Genomic DNA, 23,446 nt, shown 5'->3' with positions numbered 1-23,446 from the left:
AGATCATGTAGGGCTAGACCAAGGGATGGGGGGTGCTCTGTTCCCTCAAAGGCCCCTGGCAGGGTGAGGGGGGGAATGCTGAGTCTTCAGCTGTAGAGACCTCTCCCAGGAGCACACAGAGGAGGGATCTCCTCTATCTGAGAACACATCCACCCAGGGGCATCCTGGGAAGTGACCTGGCTTGGGCTTGAAGTGACCACCGTGTGCCCCCCATAAATGGCCCAACCAGGAGAAGGAAAACAGGCTGCATTTCCAAGCACCCTCCAGTGTCAGAGCAGGAGAAAGAGGAAGCCCCGGGAGCTTTACCAGCAGCCAAAAAGGTTCCTGGGGTTACCTGTGTCTTCAAGTTATCAGCATCCAGAACCCCAATAGCAGTGCCTTGCTTTGTGTAATACCCTCTAGGGATAAGATCTCATGCCTCTCGGGCAGTTCAGATCTATGTTGGCCAGCTCTGTGCAAGTCTGTCCTAAGATGGGGCTTAACTCTGCCTTCAGGCCCTTCACTCTTCCTTGGAAGGTTTGAAGAGTGGGTCAGCTGCCCCTTCATGGTCCCAGACTGGGCACTGACTGGGGATGGGGAGCAGAACTGCCTCTCACCCTGGTGGAGACCTGAGGGTCCTCCCTGCTGCCCACCACACAGATCAGACCCTTTGGGAGAGGTGGTCCAGCCTGGGGAACAGGGCAGGAATGGTTTGAGATCGCAGAGAGGGGGTCCTGATAACCCCTTACCATCTGCTGCCCATCCATTACCCTTTCTCTTTGCCTTTGGTCTCACGCGGCTCATAGAACCTGCTTAGACTGCTAAGGCAAGGCCCTTCCGGCCTCTCCACTAACTTTTCTTCTGGAATGCTTAGCTCAGAGAAGACCGCTAAGCCCCTGAAAGTCACAGAGGAAGTTGATGAGAAAAGAAAACTTCTGCGAAGCCCAAGCAAGCCCCACCAGGACTTAGGTACCCTGGGAAAGCCTCAGGACAACCTGGGGGAAAGACACTCCTGTCCCCCACGGTGTCCTGTCCAGGACCCGGGGCCGCCGGCAAAGGGGGCGTGGTGGGCGGGGAGTCCTCTTGTCACGCCCTCCTGCCCCCGCCCGCTGCTGGGAGCCTGTCGCTCCGCTCTGCGCCGCTAATTGGTCTCGTCAGGCGGCCGGCAGGAGCAGATCCGAGCCGTGTCATCCTCTTAGCGCCCTCACGCCACCCGCCGCTCCCGCCCCGTGCCCCCTCCCGCCGCGGCTGCAGTCTCCGCTACCCCCATTGTTGTCTCTGCCCTCCCCGCGGGCCCAGGGCATGCTCCGTGCCCCTGCGCCAGGTCTCGGCGGCGGCAGGCGACACTCCGCGCCGGCGGAGACATGAGGCGCGGCCGGTGGGCCGCCCTGGCCCTGGGGCTGCTGCGCCTCTGCCTGGGTGAGTGGCCGCTGGGCCGCGCTGGCCGCGTGGATGGCGAGGGAGGTGGGCGCCGGCGTCACCGAGGTGGCCACAGGGGCATGGTCCTGGACCACTTCCAGAGTGGGACTCGGGCTGGTGGACGGGAGCGGAGAAGTCCTTCCATCTTCCTGGCCCATTCGGTAGTGGGGAGTGGGGTAGCGGAGTAGTGGGGAGCTCTGGGGCGCTTCTCCAGAGCTGGCATCCTAGAGCCCCAGGGTTTGGCGTCCGGACCCCCGCTGCTCTCCGCTTGCTGGGAAGCAGAGCTGTGGGCTTGGTGGCAGCTCCGATGCTGCGTGGGGCAGGGGATAGTGCCCCGACTCGCGGCGTGACCTTGGCTGGGGCACTCTGAGCGCGGGTGCAATCTGCCCATTGATGAAGGAGGGGTTGAATTGCTACTTGGGTTCTAAGCGCCCACATGCTACGTGTCCCTGACAAGCCCGAGCCCACCGGGGGTGGAGTGGGGGTCAGGGGCATCCTCTGGGCGGCGCCCCAGGGGGGTACCTCGGTGCACTTGGGTTCCGGAGGCAGAGCGCCCTCCTGCCCAGTAGCTGGGCCTGACGCGGGACCGCGCTGGTGCGAAGCTCTCTCCTGGTGTCTGGGTGTCCGTTGTCTGGGTGTCCGTCTGTTCTGTGTTCTTTTCCCAGCTCAGGCCAACTTCGCGCCCCACTTCTTCGACAACGGGGTCGGCAGCACCAATGGAAACATGGCTCTGTTCAGCCTCCCAGAGGACACCCCTGTAGGTGAGTAGCCCTGGCACCGGCTGCCGATAGGTCTCCCTGAGGGGTGCAGGCAGGCTTAGAACACAAAGTGCCCCAGGCACCACTCAAGTTGCTGCACGGGCCCGGGGGCTCCTTGTTTGCTTCCCGAATTCCCCTGGGCAATGGCAGGAAAGAAGGTCATTGCTGCCATGGCGACTTAAGTCTGGCCAGTCCTGGAGACCAGTGCTCCTGCCCACAGGCAGGGTCACCCCGCCAGGCAGGCAGCTACAGCGGCCCCTTACGGCTGTGTGACCTTGAACAAATGTATTTACTTCCCTGAGCCCCAGGTCTCTAGGCTTTAAAACGGCCTAAGAATATCCAGCTTGCTGAGATATGCAGAGAGAGGGGAGGAGAAGGGAGATTTCACACTCCCTCTCCCTCACTTTGTGGGCATTGGGAACCCGGGGAAAAGTGAGAGCAGAGCAAAGCAGGCACCTGGCTCAGAAATCCCTGCAGAACCAGGTCCAGGCATCGGGGACAGTGGTGCACTGTGGGTTACCCCTCCTGCCTTAATGGCTGCTCCCATTTCCCCTTCCCTGTACCAAGGAGCCCCTCAATCTTGGATCCTGAGAGAGGAGTTATTACCAGGCTGAGCAGAACATAGGCACTACCGTTAGGCACAGCAGACCTGCACCTGCTCTGTAACCCGTGTTATAGATTACAATCTGGAAAGTGGCTGATCATCACATCCACCCGCTGTGAAGAATAAACATACAAAGAGGGAAGCAGCCAGCAGGGGTGAGGCCAGCAATGAGCACAAAGTTCAGGGCAGTACCTTTGGCACTGAGTTGAATAGTCACTTTATAAACAGCTGAATCGTTGGTCCTGAGCAGCTGCCACTTTTAGGAAAAGTTGGGTCTCAGATTCTATGTCTCTCCACTGTTTTTCCTTCCAGGCTCTCACGTATACACCCTGAATGGGACAGACCCTGAGGGAGACCCCATCTCCTACCACATCAGCTTTGACCCCAGCACTAGAAGCGTCTTTTCTGTTGACCCCACTTTTGGAAACATCACCTTGGTTGAAGAGCTGGACAGAGAGGTACGGGGAGGTGTGGGGAGTGCTGCGGGGCCACTGCCTGTAGACAGGCCTCAGTGGGCTGAAGCTCCCCTAGAGCACGTTGGTTAGAACCTCTCCGCAGAGTAGGGGATGAGGGGGCACACCCCAGGCACATCCACTCTGTGAGATCTCTGGGCCACTTCCCATCAGCAGAGTGGGCTTTACTTTCATACTCCTCGTTCACACAGAGCAAAGAGTGGGCTCCTTTAATGAGCACCTGCCAGCCCTGCTAATCTTTTAAGCATGTTCCATTAAAAATAAATCCGTTTGCACTTTGAGGTTTCTGAAAGAAACCTCACAAAGTGATTTTTCAAGCCTGTCCTGGGAAAGGCACAGGAACTCAGAGCAGGTCAAGGCTGGAAAGGGTGGTTGGGAGTGAGTCTGAGTTTGGCAGGGCTCCTCCGCTGTACACATTTGAGAATTTGCAGGCGACAGGGCATGGGCTTTTTCAGACCGCACAGCAGCCTGGTGTGTGGCTAACTGGACCTCAGCTGTGGGGATGCTGCCAGCTCTGGTGACAGCTTCCACTAGTTGCAGGACAGGGTAGAGAAAGGAAAGGGAGGTCTCAGGGACTGCTGTGGCGACGCAGCGGTAGAGCCTGACTGTGCTGCCAGTACCCCACTCCCTGGCACCCGCGGGATCTGGCAACATCCGATACCCCACCCCACTGAGGTCTCACCATATCCTGGGAGCACTGAGACACCATGGATATGAGCCTCTGCAGAGCCCTGGAATGTGGAGAGGTGTGGAGAGAGAAGGGGAGAAAAGGGAAAAGAAAGAGGAAAAGTCTTTATGGGACCTTGAGCACACTAAGGTTGACATCTTGCCTCACTGTGGCAGGAGAGTATTTTCTGTTGGAGCCCCAACAGAGCCTCTGGGTCTCTGAGTTTATAAGAACCCCAGACACAAAAGTCCCAAAATAAGGTCTCAAGCATGGGGAGAGGCAGCTTTCTACTCTGCCAGGAATGCTGTCACCACCACTCACCCTGCTCCAGGGATCCATTGGCACGCCCAGGCCTCCTCTGATGGGTGCGTGGGGGAGGGAGAGCTCCACCCAGCCACGGGGGTCCTATGGCGTGTGAGACTCCTGGACACTCACTCAGGCCCTGTGCTTCACAGAGGGAAGATGAGATTGAAGCCATTATCAGCATTTCTGATGGCCTGAATCTGGTGAGTGCACACCCAAGACAGTCCCTGGCAGCCTGCAGTATTTGGGCCTGAGAAGGGTGAGGCTGGCACGATTCCTCCCCAAGTCTTCATGGGGGCTTTTCTGCAAGTTTAAGCCAGGGCCCAGCAAGACCTGCCCAAAGTGCCCACAGGAGAGGGCTGCAGCAAGGCCAGGGGGAAGGAAGGAAAAGAAGGAATGGAGAGATCAAGCTCTCTGAGCTGAGCTTCTAATGGGTCTAACCCACATTCCACAGCATCTCCTCAAACTTGCCCTCCCCATCTGCCTCCCCCACCCAGGTCTTGGCCTCCTGCTCAGTCACCTGAGCTGAACACCCCACAGCAACCACTTTCTCTCAGCGATCATTAGTGATCCCTGGATAACTCAACAAACCCCAGGGGCCTACTGGCCTCCAGACTCCCCGACCTCAATGGCCTCTAAAGTTGTCACTATGGAACAGAGTCAGATCTGCCCACTCTGAGGCTCAGAAGGCACTAACGTCTGGCTTCTGCCACTGGCAGGATGAAAACTAAGCTTCTGTCTTGTGTTCCAGGACTCCTCGTTGGGCACCATCTGCCTCACTGCCTTTTCTCTCACATCCACCCCATCCAGGCCATAATCTAGCCATAAATCTACTTCCATCCTCAGCTACCATGCATTTCACTCCTCTTTGCCTTTGCACATGCAACCCCTTCTTCCTGGCACACTCTTTCCTTCTGGCAAACCTGCCTCATGGATTAATTCTCACTCCTCTAAGAAGCCCACCTGCTCTCCACCACTACAGCCCAGGAACTCTCAACCCCATCGGATGCATTTACACAGGCCATGTGTGTGCGCTGGTGCAGTGCAGGGGCCCCGCCCTCAGTGCCTGGCATACTGCTGCTATCACCTTCAGGAGATCATAAAGTGTTTTTTAATATGCTGATCTTTGCCCTGATATCCCAGCCACCATGACCACTGCAAAATAACACACCATCAGACTGCCTTCTGCCTCCAGGATGAAACACAATGTTTGGCACTAAGAGGCAGCTTAATGTTTATTGCATTAATGAATAAAAGAAGGAAGAGAGAGAGAGAGAGAGAGAGAGAGAGGAGGGATGGGCAGAGACGTGTACCTTGGAGTGATAGAGGTCACTATCCATTCATCCCTCAGAAGGTCTCATTGCACTGGCTCTTGACCCCTCTGCCCCTTCTCAGGTGGCCGAAAAAGTCGTGATCCTGGTGACCGATGCCAATGACGAGGCGCCCAGGTTCATCCAGGAGCCTTATGTTGTCCTGGTTCCCGAGGTGAGTGAGGAGCCGCTAGAGGGGCTGATTGTCCCACCCAGGCCCATACTCTACCCCTCACCACGTCTTTTTGCTCCAATTTTCCTTTCCCTCTTTCCTGCACCCTCTCTGAGCCCAGCCCCCACTGGATGCTCACACATTTTATCCTCAATTGTTCACCTTTTTGACACTTCACTCCCCGACCCCACTGCTGCATGCCCCTATGCCTCTGTCCCCCTGAGAATGCTGTCACTGTCTCTGACCCTCCCCTGTGGCTGTGACCCCCTCAGGACATACCTGCTGGGAGCATCATCTTTAAGGTTCATGCGGTGGACAGGGACACGGGCTCTGGAGGGAGTGTCACCTACTTCCTGCAGGTAAGGCAGGACATACAGGACCTAACCTGGGGCTGGGCCAGAGGGGACACCTAGATGGCCCCTAACTCCATTGCCCAGGCCCTTAGGTCGGTGCCTCTACGATTCCCGAGGAGTACTTGAAGGGGTGGGATGGGCAGGAGGGGATGTGAGAGGGACAGAAGCCTTCTTTCCCTGATGGGCCCATCCTGGCGTCCTCTAAGTCAGCCTGTCCCCTCCCTCTTCTCACGTCCCCAGGACCCTCAGCCCTCCACATCCCCAGCCCTTTCCCCAGGGGCTGCCACATGGGTGGAGAACCCCGTGTAGGCCCAGAAAGGTCAGTAGAAAAAAGAGCAGAAGAGACAACACTGAGAAGAGGCAGAGCTCTGATGCCCCTAACGACACAGGCCCAGAAGTCCCCTGGACTGCACGGGTGCTGGAGAGACCCCACCCCTCACCACTCGAGTGACCTTCAGCGTGTTATCTAACTTTCCCAGCTCAATTTCTTCACGTATCACATGGGAGTGATAAAAACACATCCTTGTTGCATTGTTGTGAAGACTACATTCCTGTAAAGTCCCCAGTAACAGCACCTGGCACAAGCGCCTGACACTACCCAGCCGGAAGGGCCCCCAGGGACCCCACCAGAGGCCGGTGCTTCCTGCCTGCCTCCTTCAGGCTGCACACTTTCTCCCCCGATGCCACGCTGCCTCGGACTGGCCTGCAGTCACTTGCTTGGTGTAGGGTTTGAAAGTCCCAACGTTTCTCTCCTTCACTGTGGTTTTTAACCCCTGGCTCCCTCCAGGTTAGATCACTCTGCAGACATTGCCACCTGCTGGACCCTCCACGCCAGGGCTTAGCCCAAAGCGGAGTCCAAGAAAATTTTTCCAGCTGAGCAGGAGGAAAAACAAAGGCCCAAAAGGGAACGTTGTGTTTTTGACTGAGGTTGTGGGAGGGAACGCCCCAAGTCCTATGAAAGAGAACCTGGGACCAGAAAAGCTGAGTGTTCTGAAGCAGGAACCTCAGCCCTGAGGCCCTGTGACAAGGGGAGGTGAGGACCCCCTTCAGAAAGCAGAACGGGCATTCCTGGGTCTGGCCTGCATTCTTGCTGAGGTCCAGCCGGCCCCTAATTCTTACAGAACCTGCACTCCCCATTTGCCGTGGACCGCCACAGCGGTGTGCTGCGCCTCCAGGCTGGGGCCACTCTGGACTACGAGAGGTCCCGGACCCACTACATCACCGTGGTTGCCAAGGTAACACAGCAGGACAGGGGAGCATCCAGTCTCTCCTCAGCCTTTGGGTCGGAACCAAGTTAGGTTCTACAGGGGAGTGGGGGCAGTTTGGAGAGCAGGAGACATGATGGGCATGGGGAAATAGGGAGCAGCTGCTTGGAATCTTTCCTGCCTGGACATATTCTCCAGGGAGGCTGGGGTCTGTGGGCTGCGGGAGGGCATATGCCTCCTCGAAACTAATGGGCCAGGATCCCCTAGGTAAGACCAGGTGGGATGGTCAAGAGAATGGCGTCCCCCTCAGATCCTCAACAGCATGGCCTCCGGGCACCTCCCTCTCGCTGGCCAGGCTTGCTCACCCACCTCCTCCTCTCTGTGTGCCCAATCACCCCTTCTGAGCCTGTTTCCTCGTCTGCCCATCCCTGAAGCTCAACTAATACGAAGCTCAAATATGAAGCTCAACCTCCTATTTCTGAAGTGTGTGGTGTGGGAAACATTGGAAGCCAGCAGGTGCCCACCAAAGCTTCTTCCCCCACAAAGAGCGCAAAACCCCAGCAGTCCCTCTAGGCCCAGCACTTTCTTTTGCAGGCAAGCCCCTGCTGGTCACAGCCTGGCTTACAGGCCATCCCACTGCAGCCTCTACCAGGAGGCCCGAGTCAGCCTCGCCTGCCCATAGCTGCGCGGGCTGGGCTGGATGCACATCTCCATTATGATGCTCGGTGCGGGGCCCAAGCCCTGCTGTTGTGGGTCCCTGACACTCAGCACAGGCCAGGCATGGAGTAGATCCTCAGGAGGTGCTTGAGGCTTGGTTTCTGGCTGGGAGGGGGAATTTAGCTCTGAATGCCCCGTCTCCTGCCACTCATCTGATATGATTTCTCTGGAGAGAGAACTAACCCCACTTGCAAAGGAATGGTGGCACTTTAACATTCCCAACACTCCTGTGAGAGGAGAATTATCTCCGGGTGACACAGAAGCAATCAGAAACTTGGAGAGCACAGCTGGCCTCACAGCCATAACGGGGCAGAAGCCAGGTTCTCATGGATTCCGTCCAATTCCACATCCCAACTTGTCTTCATTCTCCTTCTGTGGCCCCCGATTCTTCCGCAGGATGGAGGTGGGAGGCTTCATGGGGCTGATGTGGTGTTCTCAGCCACCACCACGGTCACGGTCAATGTGGAGGATGTTCAGGACATGGCCCCTGTCTTCGTGGGCACACCCTACTACGGCTATGTGTACGAGGACACCCTTCCGGTGGGTGGCTGTCCCCCTCAGCCAGCGTCCCCTCCAAATGCCTCCTGCCCTGACACTTGTGATTTTAGGGACCCCCTGCTGGAGATGGCTGGGCTGGCCCCAGCTGCCCTCCTCACACAGAGGCCAGCTCTGGACTCACTCAGCCTCAGGCCATGAACTGGCCCTTTTGCCCCCAACTAGACCACGAGCTCCCCGTGGGCAGAGACCAGGCTGGAGGCAGGCCTCGCTAGGCCACAGCTTAAGAACTCTGTGCAATTGAATTGCTTTCTCAATTTGCATTTGTCTGATTATTCTTGACTTTTTTTTTTTGGAAACGGAGTCTCGCTCTGTCCCCAGGCTGGAGTGCAATGGTGCGATCTGGGCTCACTGCAACCTCTACCTCCTGGATTCAAGCAATTCTCCTGCCTCAGCCTCCTGAGTAGTTGGGACTACAGGCGCACACCACCATGCCCAGCTAATTTTTTGTATTTTTAGTAGAGACGGGGTTTCACTATTTTGGCCAGGCTGGTCTGGAACTCCTGACCTCAGGTGATCTACCCACCTTGGCCTCCGAAAGTCCTGGGATCACTGGCATGAGCCACCACGCCCTGCCTATTATTGACTTTATAAAGCAAAAAGAAACACTTTTTGAGGACCCAGTGGTGGAGACGGGCTCAGAGTGAGGGAGAGAGATGCTGGACTGCTCTGGATGGGGGCTGCAGGGTGGGCCAGGCTAGGCCCAGGCCATCCCACTGAGGAGCTAAGGGGAGGAGGTGGTGCTGAGGCACAGGGCTGAGGGTAGGCTCCAAGGGAGGAGGCAGCACCTGGCCTGGGTTAAGAAGTAGCCTGGAGTGGACCAGAGAGAAGGGACTGTGTAGGGGGGGCTTAAGAGGGGACAACAGGCAGAAGTCAAGCAAGACTTATACAGTTGGGATAGCCCTACCCCCAAACCCTTCCAGCAGCACCAAAGGCCCACAGGATAAAATCTTAATTCTGGGACCTCGCATTTGAGGCCTGGCCTCTCTCCCACCTCTCCCTTCATGCACCTCTGGGGTGGGATGAAAGCAAAAGATGGAGAGGGCAGTGAAAGTAAGGCTAGAGAGTAGGGAGCAGTAGAGGCAAGGGCTGAGTGTGGTGTGTGGGCCAGAAGGTGGTGCAAGAGGCCTGAGAATCCCTGGGCAGCCCAGGTACTGACCCCTACTGGCGAGGACGAAGCAAAGGCTCAGGCTATCCCCCCAGCCCTGGAGGCCAGTGGATGCTTCGAGCCCCCTGCTGAGGAGAGCAGGGCTATGCTCCACGGCCACATAGAGGCCTGACCCTTTCCTGAGTGGGGGTAGCACCTCCTTTTCATCATGGGGACATTGTTTGGGGAGGGGAAGGCCCCCATATTGCCCATCAGGCAGCGGCTGCTCCTGTTTCCCCGAGGGCTCGGAGGTACTGAAGGTGGTCGCCATGGATGGAGATCGGGGCAAACCCAATCGAATTCTCTACAGCCTTGTGAATGGTGAGTCTGAGCAGCTTTAGGGGCTGCAGCTTTGACTCTCTAGGTGACCACAGCAAGGTTCCCCAACCTCTCTAGATCCCATCTCCCTCACCAGGAGTACAAGATGTATGCCCAAGACAAGCAAGTCTCTGGGTTGTGTGCTTCGGCCCCTGCCTGTCATGATATCCAACAGCCAAGAGAACATGGGGCAGGGGCGCTGAGAGCAACACAGAGGTGCTAACCCATGCTCCTCTCCCCCTGGGTACTTGCTCCTTGATGGGAATGCGTGGCAACATTTCTCACACTTTTTAGGTGGCTATGTATTTTCCTCATTCTATTTCATTGTTATTCCACAGCATATAGCTGAATTAAATGAATCAAATGCAGTGGTGATATGGCATCTCCCTAGTGCTAGCCCTATATATGGACAAGAAAACTGAAGTTCAGAGAAGCTAAGTAGGTATCCCAAGTTTCCATCATTGTATTTGAACCTGAGCCTGCTAGCTCCACAGTCTGTGCTCTTCGCACAGCTGGGCAGCAACTGAGCCAGATGAGCTGTCCCTGGGCTAGGCCAGGGCATCAAATCTGGTGCCTGGTACTAGACGTGTGCGTGTCTATATGCCCCAGCCTTTCTCTAGGACATGCCTGTGCATACTCACTTTCCAGCAGCTCACATGTGGGCTGCCAGCCTCCTTTCCCCAGCCTCACAGGACCTCAGCTGCCTTCCCTCCCATCACCACTGCAAACCTTTGCCCAGTCCCTGAGCACCCACCCCATCTCCTGCCTGCACCCACCAAGGGATCCCATATTTTTATTTTTCGCTGGGCCTGCAAATTAGGTAGCTGGTCCTACCCAAGAGCAATAAGAAGCCATTAGAAGGTTTTCAGCAGGATTACAGCCACTTGGAAAGTTCACCTGGCTGCTCACCAGACCAATGGATTTCCCAAATTTGGAGAGTTGGGCCAACCAAGATTTTCAGGATCCACTCCACACCCTCCCTCTCCTCTCTTTATTCCCTCCCTCCTGTCCCTTCTTTCCCCCCTCCCCTTCCATGTCCCTCTCTCACTGTATGTCCTCCTGCTTCCTTTCTCTTTTCTACACATACACACACACACACACACACATGCACACATGCACATATAGTATTGTGCATAAGAAAAGGGACACAGTATGGAACGTGGGAGCTGGACAGAAGTGAGTTCAAGTCCCAGATCTGCAGTAACTGTGTAGCCTTAGACAAGTTACTTAGCCCCTCTGAGACTGTTTCCATGTTGACAAGACACAGATGACAGGATTCCATTCTATGAAGACTTCCTTAGGCAATGCAGGAGGAGCCTGTGGCACGACTCCCCCGTGCCTCCCTGTGGTCCTGTGCAGAACTTCAGGGTGCATCTCTCTGACAGGGAGCGATGGAGCCTTTGAAATTAATGAGACATCTGGAGCCATTTCCATCACTCAGAGCCCGGCCCAACTCCAGAGAGAGGTGTATGAGCTGCATGTACAGGTACCCTCCCTCCAGCTTTGTCTTCCCTGCCCACCTTTGGCCCTGGAAGGCTATAAAGGTGATGAGACCCAGGCCCTCTTTCCTGGGGCCCATAATCTGGGGAGGGGGCTAGATGTTGTTCTAAAGAGCACCAGTGCCAGACATGAACTCACAAACAGGGAGTCACAGAAAGGCAGGAGGAGGTGCGACTGAAGCAGCAATACTTGAGTATGGGTGGGATCCTGCAGGTGCATGCTGCCAGAGGTGGGCATTGAGTGGGTGGGGGTGGAGTGAAAGCATTCCAAGCCAGGAAAGTGCAGCAAGCCCAGGCTGGAGGGGAGAGAACTGATATACTGGGGGAAAAACAAGGAGTCAGGTGAGGCCAGAGCAGAGAAAGATGGGCAGCCTGGAGAAGGAGGAAAGGTGGACTCCCAGGCTGGGGCCAGAGGAGCAAAGGTCCTGAATGGGAGGTATGGATCTGTCGCTAGAGCTGGGCATGTGACCTGTGAAGTCACACAAGGACTATACTTAGGAGGATCCCACACTAAACTTAATGCTCGCTATCTGCTGTCTTGGAATTCTTAATAATTTCACCAAGGGATCCCATATTTTTATTTTTCGCTGGGCCTGCAAATTATGTAGCTGGTCCTACCCCAGAGCAATAAGGAGCCATTGGAAGGTTTTCAGCAGGATTACAGCCACTTGGAAAGTTCACCTGGCTGCTCACCAGACCAGTGGGGTTCCCAAATTTGGAGAGTTGGGCCAACCAAGATTTTCAGGATCCACTCCCAGGCATAGGAATTCAGTATTTGGGACAAACCCAGGAATCTGCGTAATATAAGCACCCAGGTAATTCTGGTACCAGTCCCAGCCAGAATTTGAGAACTCTGGTCTCAACTTGGGTTCAGAGGGAACTAGATGAGAGGTAGAGCCATCGGCCAAAGTAACAGAGGAAGAGAGCCTGTGGGGCTGAGGGTAGGTGGGATGGAAGAAAGGGACAAATTGAAACGTATGCATGAGGCAGATTGCACAGAATGAGGAAATTGGCTGATCTTGAGGGAAAGGGATGGGAGAGGGATAGATGAAGCCCAGGTGGTCCCGTGCCATCAAGAGTACAGAACAGCAGGCAAGTGAAGTAGGTGAGGAAGGATGCATTTGAAGGCTTGAGGGACATGCAAGTTCAAACATCGAAACTTGGGCATACAGGTTTGGAATTGTGGGAGAGAATCAACCTACAGGTAGCTGTGGAAGGCATGGGAGGGAATAAAGGCACCCAGAGGAAGAAGAAGAGAGAGGACAATTGACCAAGCACAGCTGCGGGAGCTGTGTGAAGAGGCTGAGAGTGAGGAGGAGGAGAGGGGCAGGTAAAGGAAACCCAGGAGGGATCAGAGAGGTTGAGGAGAAGATGTAGAGAGCAGAGTCACATTGCCATGGGAATAGAGCACTTGGGAAGGAGAAAGAGTAGCAGTGCCAGATACAGTGTGGAAGTCAGGGTGAAGTATCTGAATGAGGGTGGGGTGAGAATCAAGAGGGATAGCAGTGAAAGTGTGAAGGAGCGGAGTCCAGGTAGGGTTATTTTAGGATACATAAGACCAGAGCATGCTTACAGAACAAGGGAAAGGTGGTCTTGAAGAGGTTCGTAGGATATCTGCCACATGGTTCACAAGGTGCCTATGGGCTCTTTGCCCTGGCTTTGTAGGCTGCATTAGTTATCAGCTACATAACTATCCCAAACTTAGTGGCTTAAAACAATACACATTCATATCTCATAGTTTCTGCGGTTTAGGACTCCAGGCTCAGCTTGGCTGGGTCTTTGGTCTCCAGGTCCCTCACATGGTTGCAATCAGATTGTCAGCCAGGACTGGGGTCTCATCTGCAGGCTTGACTGGGAAAGGATTGGTTTCCATGCCCCCCCAATTATTGGCAAGACTCAGTTCTCTGTGGGCTGTTGGACTAAGAGGTTCAGCTCCTTGCTGGCTGTTGGCTAGAGGTCACCATTAGTCTCCGTCAACTGTAGCTGCCTGCTTCATCAAAATCGGCAAGAGAGAGAGTTCACAAGACAGATGTTACAATCTCTTGTCACGTAATCATGAAGTGATAGCTTGCCATCTTTGCCATATATTATCAGTTAGAACCAAGTTGCTAAGCCAGGACACACTCAAATGGAGGGGATTATACATTCTACAGGGGAGGTAGGAGCTGGACCATCTGAAGGGTCCACCTGCCACACAGCCATAGCCACTTGTCCCCATCCCAGGTGACCGAAATGAGCCCTGCTGGGAGCCCAGCTGCCCAGGCCACCGTCCCAGTCACCATCAGGATTGTGGACCTCAACAACCACCCGCCAACATTCTATGGAGAGAGTGGACCCCAAAACAGGTTTGAGCTGTCCATGAATGAGCACCCACCCCAGGGAGAGATCCTGCGGGGCCTCAAGATCACCGTCAATGACTCCGACCAGGTGTGTGGTCCTGCCCTCCACTCTGCCTTCTCACAAACGGTATGGAGCCGAGGTCCCAAAGCTAACTGGGTCTGCATCAACCTGCTCTGCGTATGTAGCCGGGGCCAGGTGGGCCACAAAATGAATGAAACAAGAAGTTGTAACCAAGGGTGAGAGGAGGGAGAGTAACCAATCAAAGACTATCTGCTTAGCCTAAAGGCACTCACAGTCCATTCAGAAGGAAAAGTCAGATGCAGAAACTCTCTTAATAATATCTCCCAGGGTTAAGGGCATGTGAAGACTTCTATATAGTATGAATATGAATTTCTATCATCATTCATCTTCCTTGTTTCCACTCTCCAAATTCTCTAGGGAGCCAATGCCAAATTCAACTTGCAGCTGGTGGGACCCAGGGGCATCTTCCGAGTGGTTCCACAGACAGTCCTGAATGAAGCCCAAGTCACGATCATTGTGGAGAACTCAGCTGCCATTGACTTTGAAAAGTCCAAAGTATTAACCTTCAAGGTAGGTGGTGCCCTGAATTCACTGCCCTGAATAGGAGGGTCGCAGGAATTCATACCAGCATCTTGATTCATTCCTGAGGGGTCTCTTGTCACTCTCTGCCCTTCCTGGCTCTACTCTTTTCTTCTCCAACCCTCTGCCACTCCTGCAGATTGCTCACAGATCCAGCCTCACTGAGCTTCCTGGCTTCCACACCACAAGCAGCCCCAGGAATGCAGGTGGTGGTATGGGATCAAAGGAAAACTACCAATATAATTTGCCATGTTAATAGATTGAATAAACTATTTTATTATCAAGATAGATGTTTTATCATATGCCTTGACACTTGTCATCTCTTCTGATAACAACCTTAGCTGAAGAGGAAAAAAATACTTCTGTGATATCATTAGTAATTATGTAACATCATAAATGTATTATGAAATGCATATTATATATGAACATACATAATATGTTAATAGGAAAAGTAAATACTTCATTGACACTATTAAAATTATCTTATTTATAATTATACACATATACACATACTGTCCTATAGCCTGCATCATGCTTAAAAGTAAAATACTATTATAAAAGCAATCCATGAAATTGGGAACAAAGCATGGATGCCTGTTATCACCACTATTATTTAATACAATACCTGAAATAACATTGTTCCTGGATAAGGAAAGGAAATAAGAAGTTCAAACTTTAGAAAGGAGGAGAAAAGACAGTCATTATTTGCAGGTGATGATTGTTTGCTTAGAGAATCTGACAGAAAAGACAAAGAAAAAAAACTGTTAGAAACTCAGCAAAATTGCCAACATGGCTGATTACAAAGTTAATGCACAAAATCCAGTAGTTTTCCTACATACAAAAAATAATATTGAAAATATGGGATAAAAATTATCTTTTACAATAACAACTAACACATAAAATTTGTAGGAATTACCATAAGAAATATGCATCATGCAAATGACGAAAAATGCTAAATTTTACAAAGAGGCATAAAGAAAGAGATGTAAAGGCATACCTTGTTTAAAAAGTTCAAACTCTCCTTCAGTTAATAAAGAATTTGGTTGGGCGTGGTAGCTCACGCCTGTAATCCCAGCACTTTGGGAGGCCGAGGGGGACAGATCACTTGAGCCCAAGAGTTTGAGATCAGCCTGGGCAACATGGCAAAAGCCCATCTTTACAAAAACTACAAAAATTAGCCAGGCATTGTGGTGCACGCCTGTAGTCTCAGCTACTTGGAAGACTGAGATGGGAGGATGGCTTGAGCCTGGGAGGCAGAGGTTGCAGTGAGCTGAGATGGTACCACTGCACTCCAGCCTGGGCAATAGAGCCAGGACTCATTTTTTTGTTTTTTGTTTTTGGTTTTGGTTTTGGATTTTTTTTGTTTGTTTTTTGGTTTTGTTCGTTTGTCTGTTTTGAGACAAGAGTCTCACTCTTTCCCCCAGGTTGGAGTGCGGTGGCGCAATATTGGCTCACTGCAAACTCCACCTCCCAGATTCAAGTGATTCTCATGCCTCAGCCTCCCGAGTAGCTGGGATTACAGACACACACCATCACACCCGGCTAATTTTTGTATTTTTAGTAGAGATGGGGTTTCACCATGTTGGGCAGGCTGGTCTCGAACTCCCGACCTCAGGTGATCCACCCGCCTTGGCCTGCCAGAGTGTTAGGATTACAGGCGTGAGCCACTGCGCCTGACCCATTTTTTTGTTTGTTTGTTTTTATTTTTTTAAAAAAAGAATTTAATACCCCCAATTAACTCTTCCCTAGAATGTCCTTTGGACAGGTGGCAACAAGGCTTGACAAAATTAAACTGGTTTTTATATGGGCTAATAAACTTATAAGAACAGTTAAGACAATTGGAACTGGAAAGGATATGCAGCTCAGTGGAACAAAACAAACTGACCCCAATACAGATGGAAATGATAAGAAAGCTGGCATTACAAGCCAATTGACGGGGTAGGGGAAGATGCCAGGCTTTAGAGGTGACACTTACAGGAATAGCTGGTTGGCAGCTGCGAGGAAGATTGGGAGACATGGCAGATGGATGCCAGATCAGTCCTGGGGAGATGAGATGGGAAGGCTCTCCGCAGGGTGACTGCCCACCCAGACAAGTCCCCATTTTCCCCCCTTCCCAGCTCCTGGCTGTTGAAGTGAACACCCCGGAGAAGTTCAGTTCCACAGCGGATGTTGTGATCCAGCTCCTGGACACCAATGACAATGTCCCCAAGTTCGACTCCCTCTACTACGTTGCCAGGATTCCTGAGAACGCCCCAGGGGGCTCCAGTGTGGTGGCTGTCACAGTGGGTTGGGGACTGGCCCAGGGACTGGGTGGGATAGGAGGCCTTGTGAAGCCAGACAAATCTGGAAGGTCATTGCAGTTTGAGTGGCAGAGCCCACACTCATTAGCTGTCCTTGGACAAGCTACTTGCCCTCTCTTAGCCTCAGTGTCTTCGTCCATATGATGGGTATTACAACACCTCACAGGACTGTAATGAGGATATATGTGTAAACAACAATCACAGGGCACGGGACCCATCTCCTCTTCCTCATTTATAAAGGAGGGATGAATGTTTTCCAGATCTAAATCTCTTGGCTGTTTCAATACTTAAAACTTCTTGGAGGAAAACTAGGGATCCTGGGCAGGTCTCTCCACCAATTTCTCCCCAGTTGGGCAAACCCCAAATCCCCTTGCTTTGTGGTTGAAAGCACCCCTCAGAGCATGGGAGCTGCCAACATACCCTGACAAAGAGGCACGTGCCACCCAGGGCTCTTTCTCTTCCAGGCTGTGGATCCAGACACAGGACCCTGGGGCGAAGTGAAATATTCCATCTATGGGACTGGGGCAGACCTGTAAGTAGATCCAGAATCCAGGACAGGGCCTTGGGCAAGGGGATTGGTAGGCTGAGGGTGGAGGAGGTCTGTGGCAGAGGCCGGAGGGGCCTGGGAGGGACAGGAGCCTGGGTGAAGAGGAGTGGAGAGAGGCAGTGGAAAGCTGAGACAGAGGGTGAGGAAGTTCAGGGCCCAGGACCTCAGGAGCCAGGCAAGCAGGGCTGGCTGGGGAGGGGGCAGGCCATAGGAAGAGAGAAAGACTATAACTGGAGTTGTTCAGCTGGGTAGTGACAGATGGGTGAGTCCACGTGTGGATCTACCTCACTTAGACTGCAAGGATAGGAGGGAGCAGGTGGGACACTTTGGAGGAGCTGCATGACACCTCACTGCTGCTTCAGGAGGCAGCTCATTATTGCAGGCATATGTGTGTATGCACATATGTGTGTATGCGTGCACACCCATGCCTATGCGCTCTGCCTGGCAGCTTCCTGATCCACCCATCCACTGGGCTTATCTACACCCAGCCCTGGGCTAGCCTGGACGCTGAGGCCACTGCCAGGTACAACTTCTATGTGAAGGCAGAGGACATGGAGGGCAAGTACAGCATAGCTGAGGTGTTTATCACACTGCTGGATGTCAATGACCACCCCCCTCAGTTTGGAAAGAGCATTCAGAAGAAGACGATGGTGCTAGGGACCCCAGTGAAAATTGAGGTGAGTTTTGGAGGCAGCTGAGCTCCCCTAAAAGCCTGGGTCCAGCAGCTGCAAGAGATACTGGGGCATAAGAATTTCATTGAAGATAAAATTTTTTGGCTTCCCACCATGGACAAAGGACTTTAAGACATTTTGTGTATCCCCATCCCCACCCCAACAGAGAATTAAACTCTGACAAAGAAGACATTGCTATTCAACAAATGAAAAAAACAGGCCAGGTGGGTTAAGTGTTTGGCTTGCCTTCACGTAGCTGGTCTGCCTGCTTTCGAAAGAGTGGTTTTCTCACTGCACTTTGTCATTTTGCCAATGTGGCAAAAAGGATGAACTCTGAAACCCAGCAGACTTGACTTTGAATCCTGACTCCCTTTCTTATACCTCTGCATCCATGGGAAAGCCACTTTGCATCTAAGCTTTCGTTTCTGCGTCTGTAATATGGATTCACCAATATTTGCTTCCTAGACTTGTTCTGAGAATAGAACCGGGTAGCCCATGTGTAAGGCCTACATAGACCCCGGCTTATAGGAGGGCATGCGTTCTATTCCTTTCCCAACTCAATCCTCTTAAAACAGGATCAGGACCATTTCCCATCAACCCAGCAAGCCCCATATGACGTGCTGATTTAGCCAGTGTACACAAGGATGGTCCCCAAAGCCCAGCTCTGTCTGTCTCTCCCTGTGCACAGGCCATAGACGAGGATGCAGAGGAACCCAACAACCTGGTGGACTATTCCATCACCTATGCAGAGCCTGCCAACGTGTTCGACATCAATTCCCACACGGGGGAGATCTGGCTCAAGAATTCCATCCGCTCCCTGGATGCCCTGCACAACATCACACCCGGAAGGGACTGCCTATGGTCCCTAGAGGTGCAGGCCAAGGACCGGGGCTCCCCATCCTTCAGCACCACAGCCTTACTCAAGATTGACATCACAGATGCTGAGGTGAGTACAAAGCCATGGTCAGGAAAAAGGGGTCAGCAGGCCAGCTCAGACCTCTCTGCAATGTGGGCAGAGCGAGAAGGACCATCTCCAGGCTTCCTCCAAAAGACACTCAATGTTATCAAAGGCAGCCTGTGCCATCAAACACACAGGCTTTGGAAGCGGGTTGAGTTTCTGGTTCAATACTTATTAATGGTGTGACTTTGGGCTTTGCTAGCCTCTGTTACCTCTCCTGTAAGATGGAGATAAGGATGTCTCCTTCACACGGGTGTTGAAAAGCAGAGTGAAATCATTATGTGTAGCTCTCAGCTCAGTGTCTGGCAGAAAAGTAGTCACTTAAGAGATTCCTGATACATCTGGGCAGATGGACCCCCTCCCCCACTTGCCACAATCAAAGGCAAGTGATCTCCTACAATCTCAAGGACAGACTCCAGCTAAAGCAGGAGTTCTGAATCCAAAAGAGGTTGTTCGCATTGCGTTCTGTCTGAGCATATTGTACTAGAGAGTGGTCTGCACCATGCTGGGTCTGCGTGCATTTTTCTGGAGAGCTGCATGCATCATGCTCTCTCTGTGTGCATTTTCCTGGACAAAAGCCCATAGTGCCTATCAGATCCTCAAAGGGACTCCTGACTCCAGAAAGTTTAAAAACCATTAGGCTTAAGGAAGCACACGCCTACTCTGTACTCCAGGGATCAGGTGGGAACAGCTGAGTGCAGACAGTGGCTTTCTCTTTCAGACCCTCTCCCGGAGCCCCATGGCTGCCTTCCTGATACAAACCAAGGACAACCCCATGAAGGCCGTGGGTGTGCTGGCCGGCACCATGGCCACCGTAGTGGCCATCACCGTCCTCATCTCCACCGCCACCTTCTGGCGCAACAAGAAGTCTAACAAGGTCCTGCCAGTGCGGCGGGTACTCCGCAAGCGGCCCAGCCCTGCGCCCCGCACCATCCGCATTGAGTGGCTCAAGTCCAAGAGCGCCAAAGCCTCTACCAAGTTCATGCTCAAAGAGAAACCTCCCAATGAGAACTGCAACAACAACAGCCCAGAAAGCTCCCTGCTACCGAGAGCTCCGGCTCTCCCTCCACCACCCAGCGTGGCGCCCAGCACTGGCGCAGCCCAGTGGACCGTGCCTACCGTCTCTGGCTCTCTCACTCCGCAGCCGACCCAACCCCCACCAAAACCCAAAACTATGGGAAGCCCCGTCCAGTCAACTCTGATCTCTGAGCTCAAGCAAAAGTTTGAGAAGAAGAGTGTGCACAACAAGGCTTACTTCTAGTGTGTGCCCTATGACCCCCCATCTTTCCTCCACCCCGACCCCCACCACCCTGCTGCTCGGACTATGCTCCCCTTCCTCTGCTCCTTAAGGTCACTGACCCCTGTTTTGTACAATGGTATAATTCCCACTGTCCTCATCTCTACCGCCACCTTCTGGCGCAACAAGAAGTTGCGCTCTGACAGGGCTCTAGTCAGGGCCTTGGGGAAGACATTGGGCTCTAGGATGCAACTGGCAAATACTTCCCCGTTACTCAAATCCTTGGCACTACTACAATGCCCTCCATTCTTCAGGGCTGGGAATTGACGAGAAGCCAGCTCTATGTGTCTTCTACTCACCCATCCCAGACCTCACAGTCCCGCAGTTTCTACTGGGATCTCATCATCATCCTTAGTCAAACAGCAGGGCCCTGGCCACGTGGAGCAACACTGACTAGAATCTGGATCCTGAGGCCTGCAGCTGAGAGCAGGAGCAGGAAAAGGAGGCTCAGCACTGTCTCAGGCTGGAGGTCAGCGAACTTCGTGGGCTGTGGGAAAGCAAATGTAGGTAAGGGGAGAGCAAAGATGCACAGAAAACACACTGACTGAGGGACTGTGCCGGGATGCATTTGGAAAGATAGAGCATTCTGTCTGGGCACAGACTGTGGACCCTGGTATGCCCACGTGGGACCAGGGACACAGAGGTGGAAGATGGGCCTCGCCAAGAGTGAGGGCAGATGTCTCCAGCCAGGACAGCCCTGAGCCCAAAAATGTCAAAGCTGGAGCTATAGAGGCAGCCCTGAAGGCATCTAGAAGAGCATCAGGGCCGCTCTCTGAGGAGCTGCCCCACCAGCCATCCTTGAAGAGACAATTCAGGGCAGTTGATAAATATCAGGGCTGAGATGTGGGGAGACTTCCGTTTTTATCCAGCTCTTCTGCTCACATCGCGTAACCTTGGGAAAGCTGTTTAAAGTCACTGATCATCCTCTTCCTCATCTGTAAATGAAGAAAGTAAGCCCTGTCTGCCTCACTTGCAGGTCTAGGGTGAGGATTGAAGAAAATAGTGGTGATGAGGGCTTTAACCAAGTGCAAAGCGACATGAATGCAAAGTATTTTTCTGCAGCGCAGTTCTCTGGGTGCAGCTCTTCCAGAAAGTATTAGGAGCGTCACAGCTACTCTGCCAGGCACCCCAGCAGACACTGTGCTAGGCTTAGGGGCTACCACTGGATGATGGCCTGCCGTACCTCACACACCTCTCCTTCCGTTCTTCCCTCACCCCATCCCCACTGTGGTCCTGGCCAGCTACCGTCAGAGAGAACCAGAGCTCCAGGTCTCCAATTTGCCAAGATGAAGAAAATGAGTTCCCAAGAACGGGAATGCTTTGCCGGAGGCCACACAGCAGGTTGGTAGCAAGGATCTGATCTAGCCAGGGCAGAACTCATCAGCTTGTGACAACCTTCCCCAGGAGAGAAGTCATACAAGGCCTCTGGGGTTAATACAAATAGGTTGTGCCCTCCTTTAAGGAACCTGCTATCAGGAAATCTAGGTGTGTGCACAGAGAGAGAAAAGTAGAACAGTTCTTTGCATTTGACTCCACTCACTAACAACGCTTCTAGAATACAATGGTGATTTTATTTAAAGAGATTGTATGCACATGTGGCTTTCCTGATTTCTGAGTCCGTGTTTGGAGGTGTTACTGAGATGTGCCAGTGTGCAGAATCTTAGCTAGGGTTTCTATAGTCCCCAACTTGAACAGCATTAAGCAAGAGGTGGACTCGAGCAATCCAGGAGCCCAGAGTGAGCAAACAAGTACTTTCCAGCCTGTGTTTCAGGAGAGGACTGTGCTGGATCATGCTTGCCCTCCACAGGGAATACAGCATCCTTACAGCTTGCATGCAATGAACCTCTTTTGTAAATGGAAAATAAAGTCTGTTACCCAAAGGACATGCTGATCCCCTGCTCCCTGCTTTCATTTGTGTTTGCTGACCTGTGGAGACCAGTCTTTCTGACACACAGCCAAGCTTAACTTGCCTCCTGGCTCCTTCAGCGGGTGGCTCCATTCTTTGACCCCCAGATCTGACTCTAATGAAGGCTGAAAAATTTTGTCCAAATTGCAATGCATATATCTTGAACAGCAGGACATTTGCAGACCTTGTCTACTGGACTTTTCTCCCAAACAGGACAAGCCCAGGCAGGGCTGCATGGAGAGGAATGGAACCTGGAGCTAGAATTAATTGCCCATTCTCCCACCCTACCAGTGCAGCCCGACAAGGGCAGGAATTGGGAGGCCTAGGGTGGGCATGAAATCTTGGGAAGCACTGTTGTCTCTCAGACAGTAATCATAAAGACCTCTGGGCTGGAAGCTCAGGCTTGCAAGTGGATCCGGGACCGAGGGTGGTCTCTTGGACAACCCCAGGAACTTGAACCAAGGCAGAGCCAATCTTGCAAACTGGCCATGGATGGGGAAGTGCCCAGTAGCCAGCATGAGCCACATTAGGAAAGAGAAGGAGGGTGCAGCCAAACTTAAGGCACTGGCAAGTGTGGTCAGCACTGGAGGAGACCCCGCCAGTGGGGTGAGGCCAGCCAAGTCCCTGTGTTACGAACGGTGGGCCAAGGGGCTGCCTGCTCAGTCCCAGCAGGACAGGCAGAGCTCCAGGCTGGCACCATGGTAGGCCTCCAGGGAAAGAGCTGGGAGGCAGGAATGGCACACTGGGCAGGCTTGCCTATTCCTGGCCCTGGGGAGCTGTAGCCTCATGGACAATAAACGGATGTGACTCCAAGGACTCTGCAGAGTCATTTTCCTCCTGCGGCTGAGCTCAGATCTTCCAATCACATGAAATAACAAAGTGCTTTACAGTTTGACAGCCCTAGGTCTGAATTCTGGTTCTGCCATTAATTGTGACTTTGGACGAGAGGTCAAGTCTCTCCGGGCCTCACTTTCCTCATTAACACAGGGTGCAAAGTATGGTTGCAGAGAGGATGAAAAGAGCTAAGATATGTGAAGTGCCTAGCACCGGCTTTGTATCTACTTACACAAGCTTAGTAGACACTTGCCGTGACTGTGGCCCACATACTAGAACACCATGTCTTGAAAGAGAGGACCCGCTCCATGCATCATCATCCTCCGGGATGTTTCCACCCACCTGTAGGTCCAGAAGCTTTTACTTCATGCTAGGAGAAGAGAAGAGAGTGGATCCAGAGGGAAATGGAGGACAAGGCAGATGCCACAGCATCTGTGGCCTGTGCAGCTGGCAGCCTGCATTCGGGCATCGACATTCCAGGGCAGTTAGGAACAATGAGATGTCCCTAAGAACT

The 23,446-nt window shown here is 52.9% G+C and overlaps 1 protein-coding gene across 3 annotated transcripts; it reads left to right on the top strand.

Moving 5' to 3' along the window:
- The first annotated feature begins 1,119 nt into the window (after nt 1-1,119).
- Nucleotides 1,120-22,077, top strand: CDHR1 (cadherin related family member 1). 3 transcript variants are annotated; one of them, XM_055275496.2, is made up of 17 exons: nt 1,120-1,398; nt 2,064-2,159; nt 3,073-3,218; nt 4,356-4,406; nt 5,599-5,688; nt 5,958-6,044; nt 7,160-7,273; nt 8,357-8,500; nt 9,905-9,983; nt 11,366-11,466; nt 13,703-13,906; nt 14,258-14,410; nt 16,537-16,701; nt 17,184-17,251; nt 17,715-17,943; nt 18,626-18,883; nt 19,617-22,077. In XM_055275496.2, exons 1-17 carry the CDS (start codon nt 1,344-1,346, stop codon nt 20,154-20,156), a joined length of 2,580 nt encoding a protein of 859 aa, XP_055131471.1. In that variant the 5' UTR covers nt 1,120-1,343; the 3' UTR covers nt 20,157-22,077. The 3 variants fall into 3 exon arrangements, with proteins under 3 accessions (XP_055131471.1, XP_055131472.1, XP_063494209.1); XM_055275497.2 differs by having other exon boundaries at nt 1,141-1,398; nt 9,914-9,983; XM_063638139.1 differs by lacking the exon at nt 16,537-16,701 and having other exon boundaries at nt 1,141-1,398.
- The last annotated feature ends 1,369 nt before the right edge of the window (nt 22,078-23,446 follow it).

The sequence above is a fragment of the Symphalangus syndactylus genome, chromosome 4 (genome assembly GCF_028878055.3).
Source record: "Symphalangus syndactylus isolate Jambi chromosome 4, NHGRI_mSymSyn1-v2.1_pri, whole genome shotgun sequence".
In the NCBI taxonomy this organism is placed as follows: domain Eukaryota; kingdom Metazoa; phylum Chordata; class Mammalia; order Primates; family Hylobatidae; genus Symphalangus; species Symphalangus syndactylus.
The sequence above is the reverse complement of the archived record's forward strand: the minus strand, read 5'-3'. Positions and strand labels throughout refer to the sequence as shown.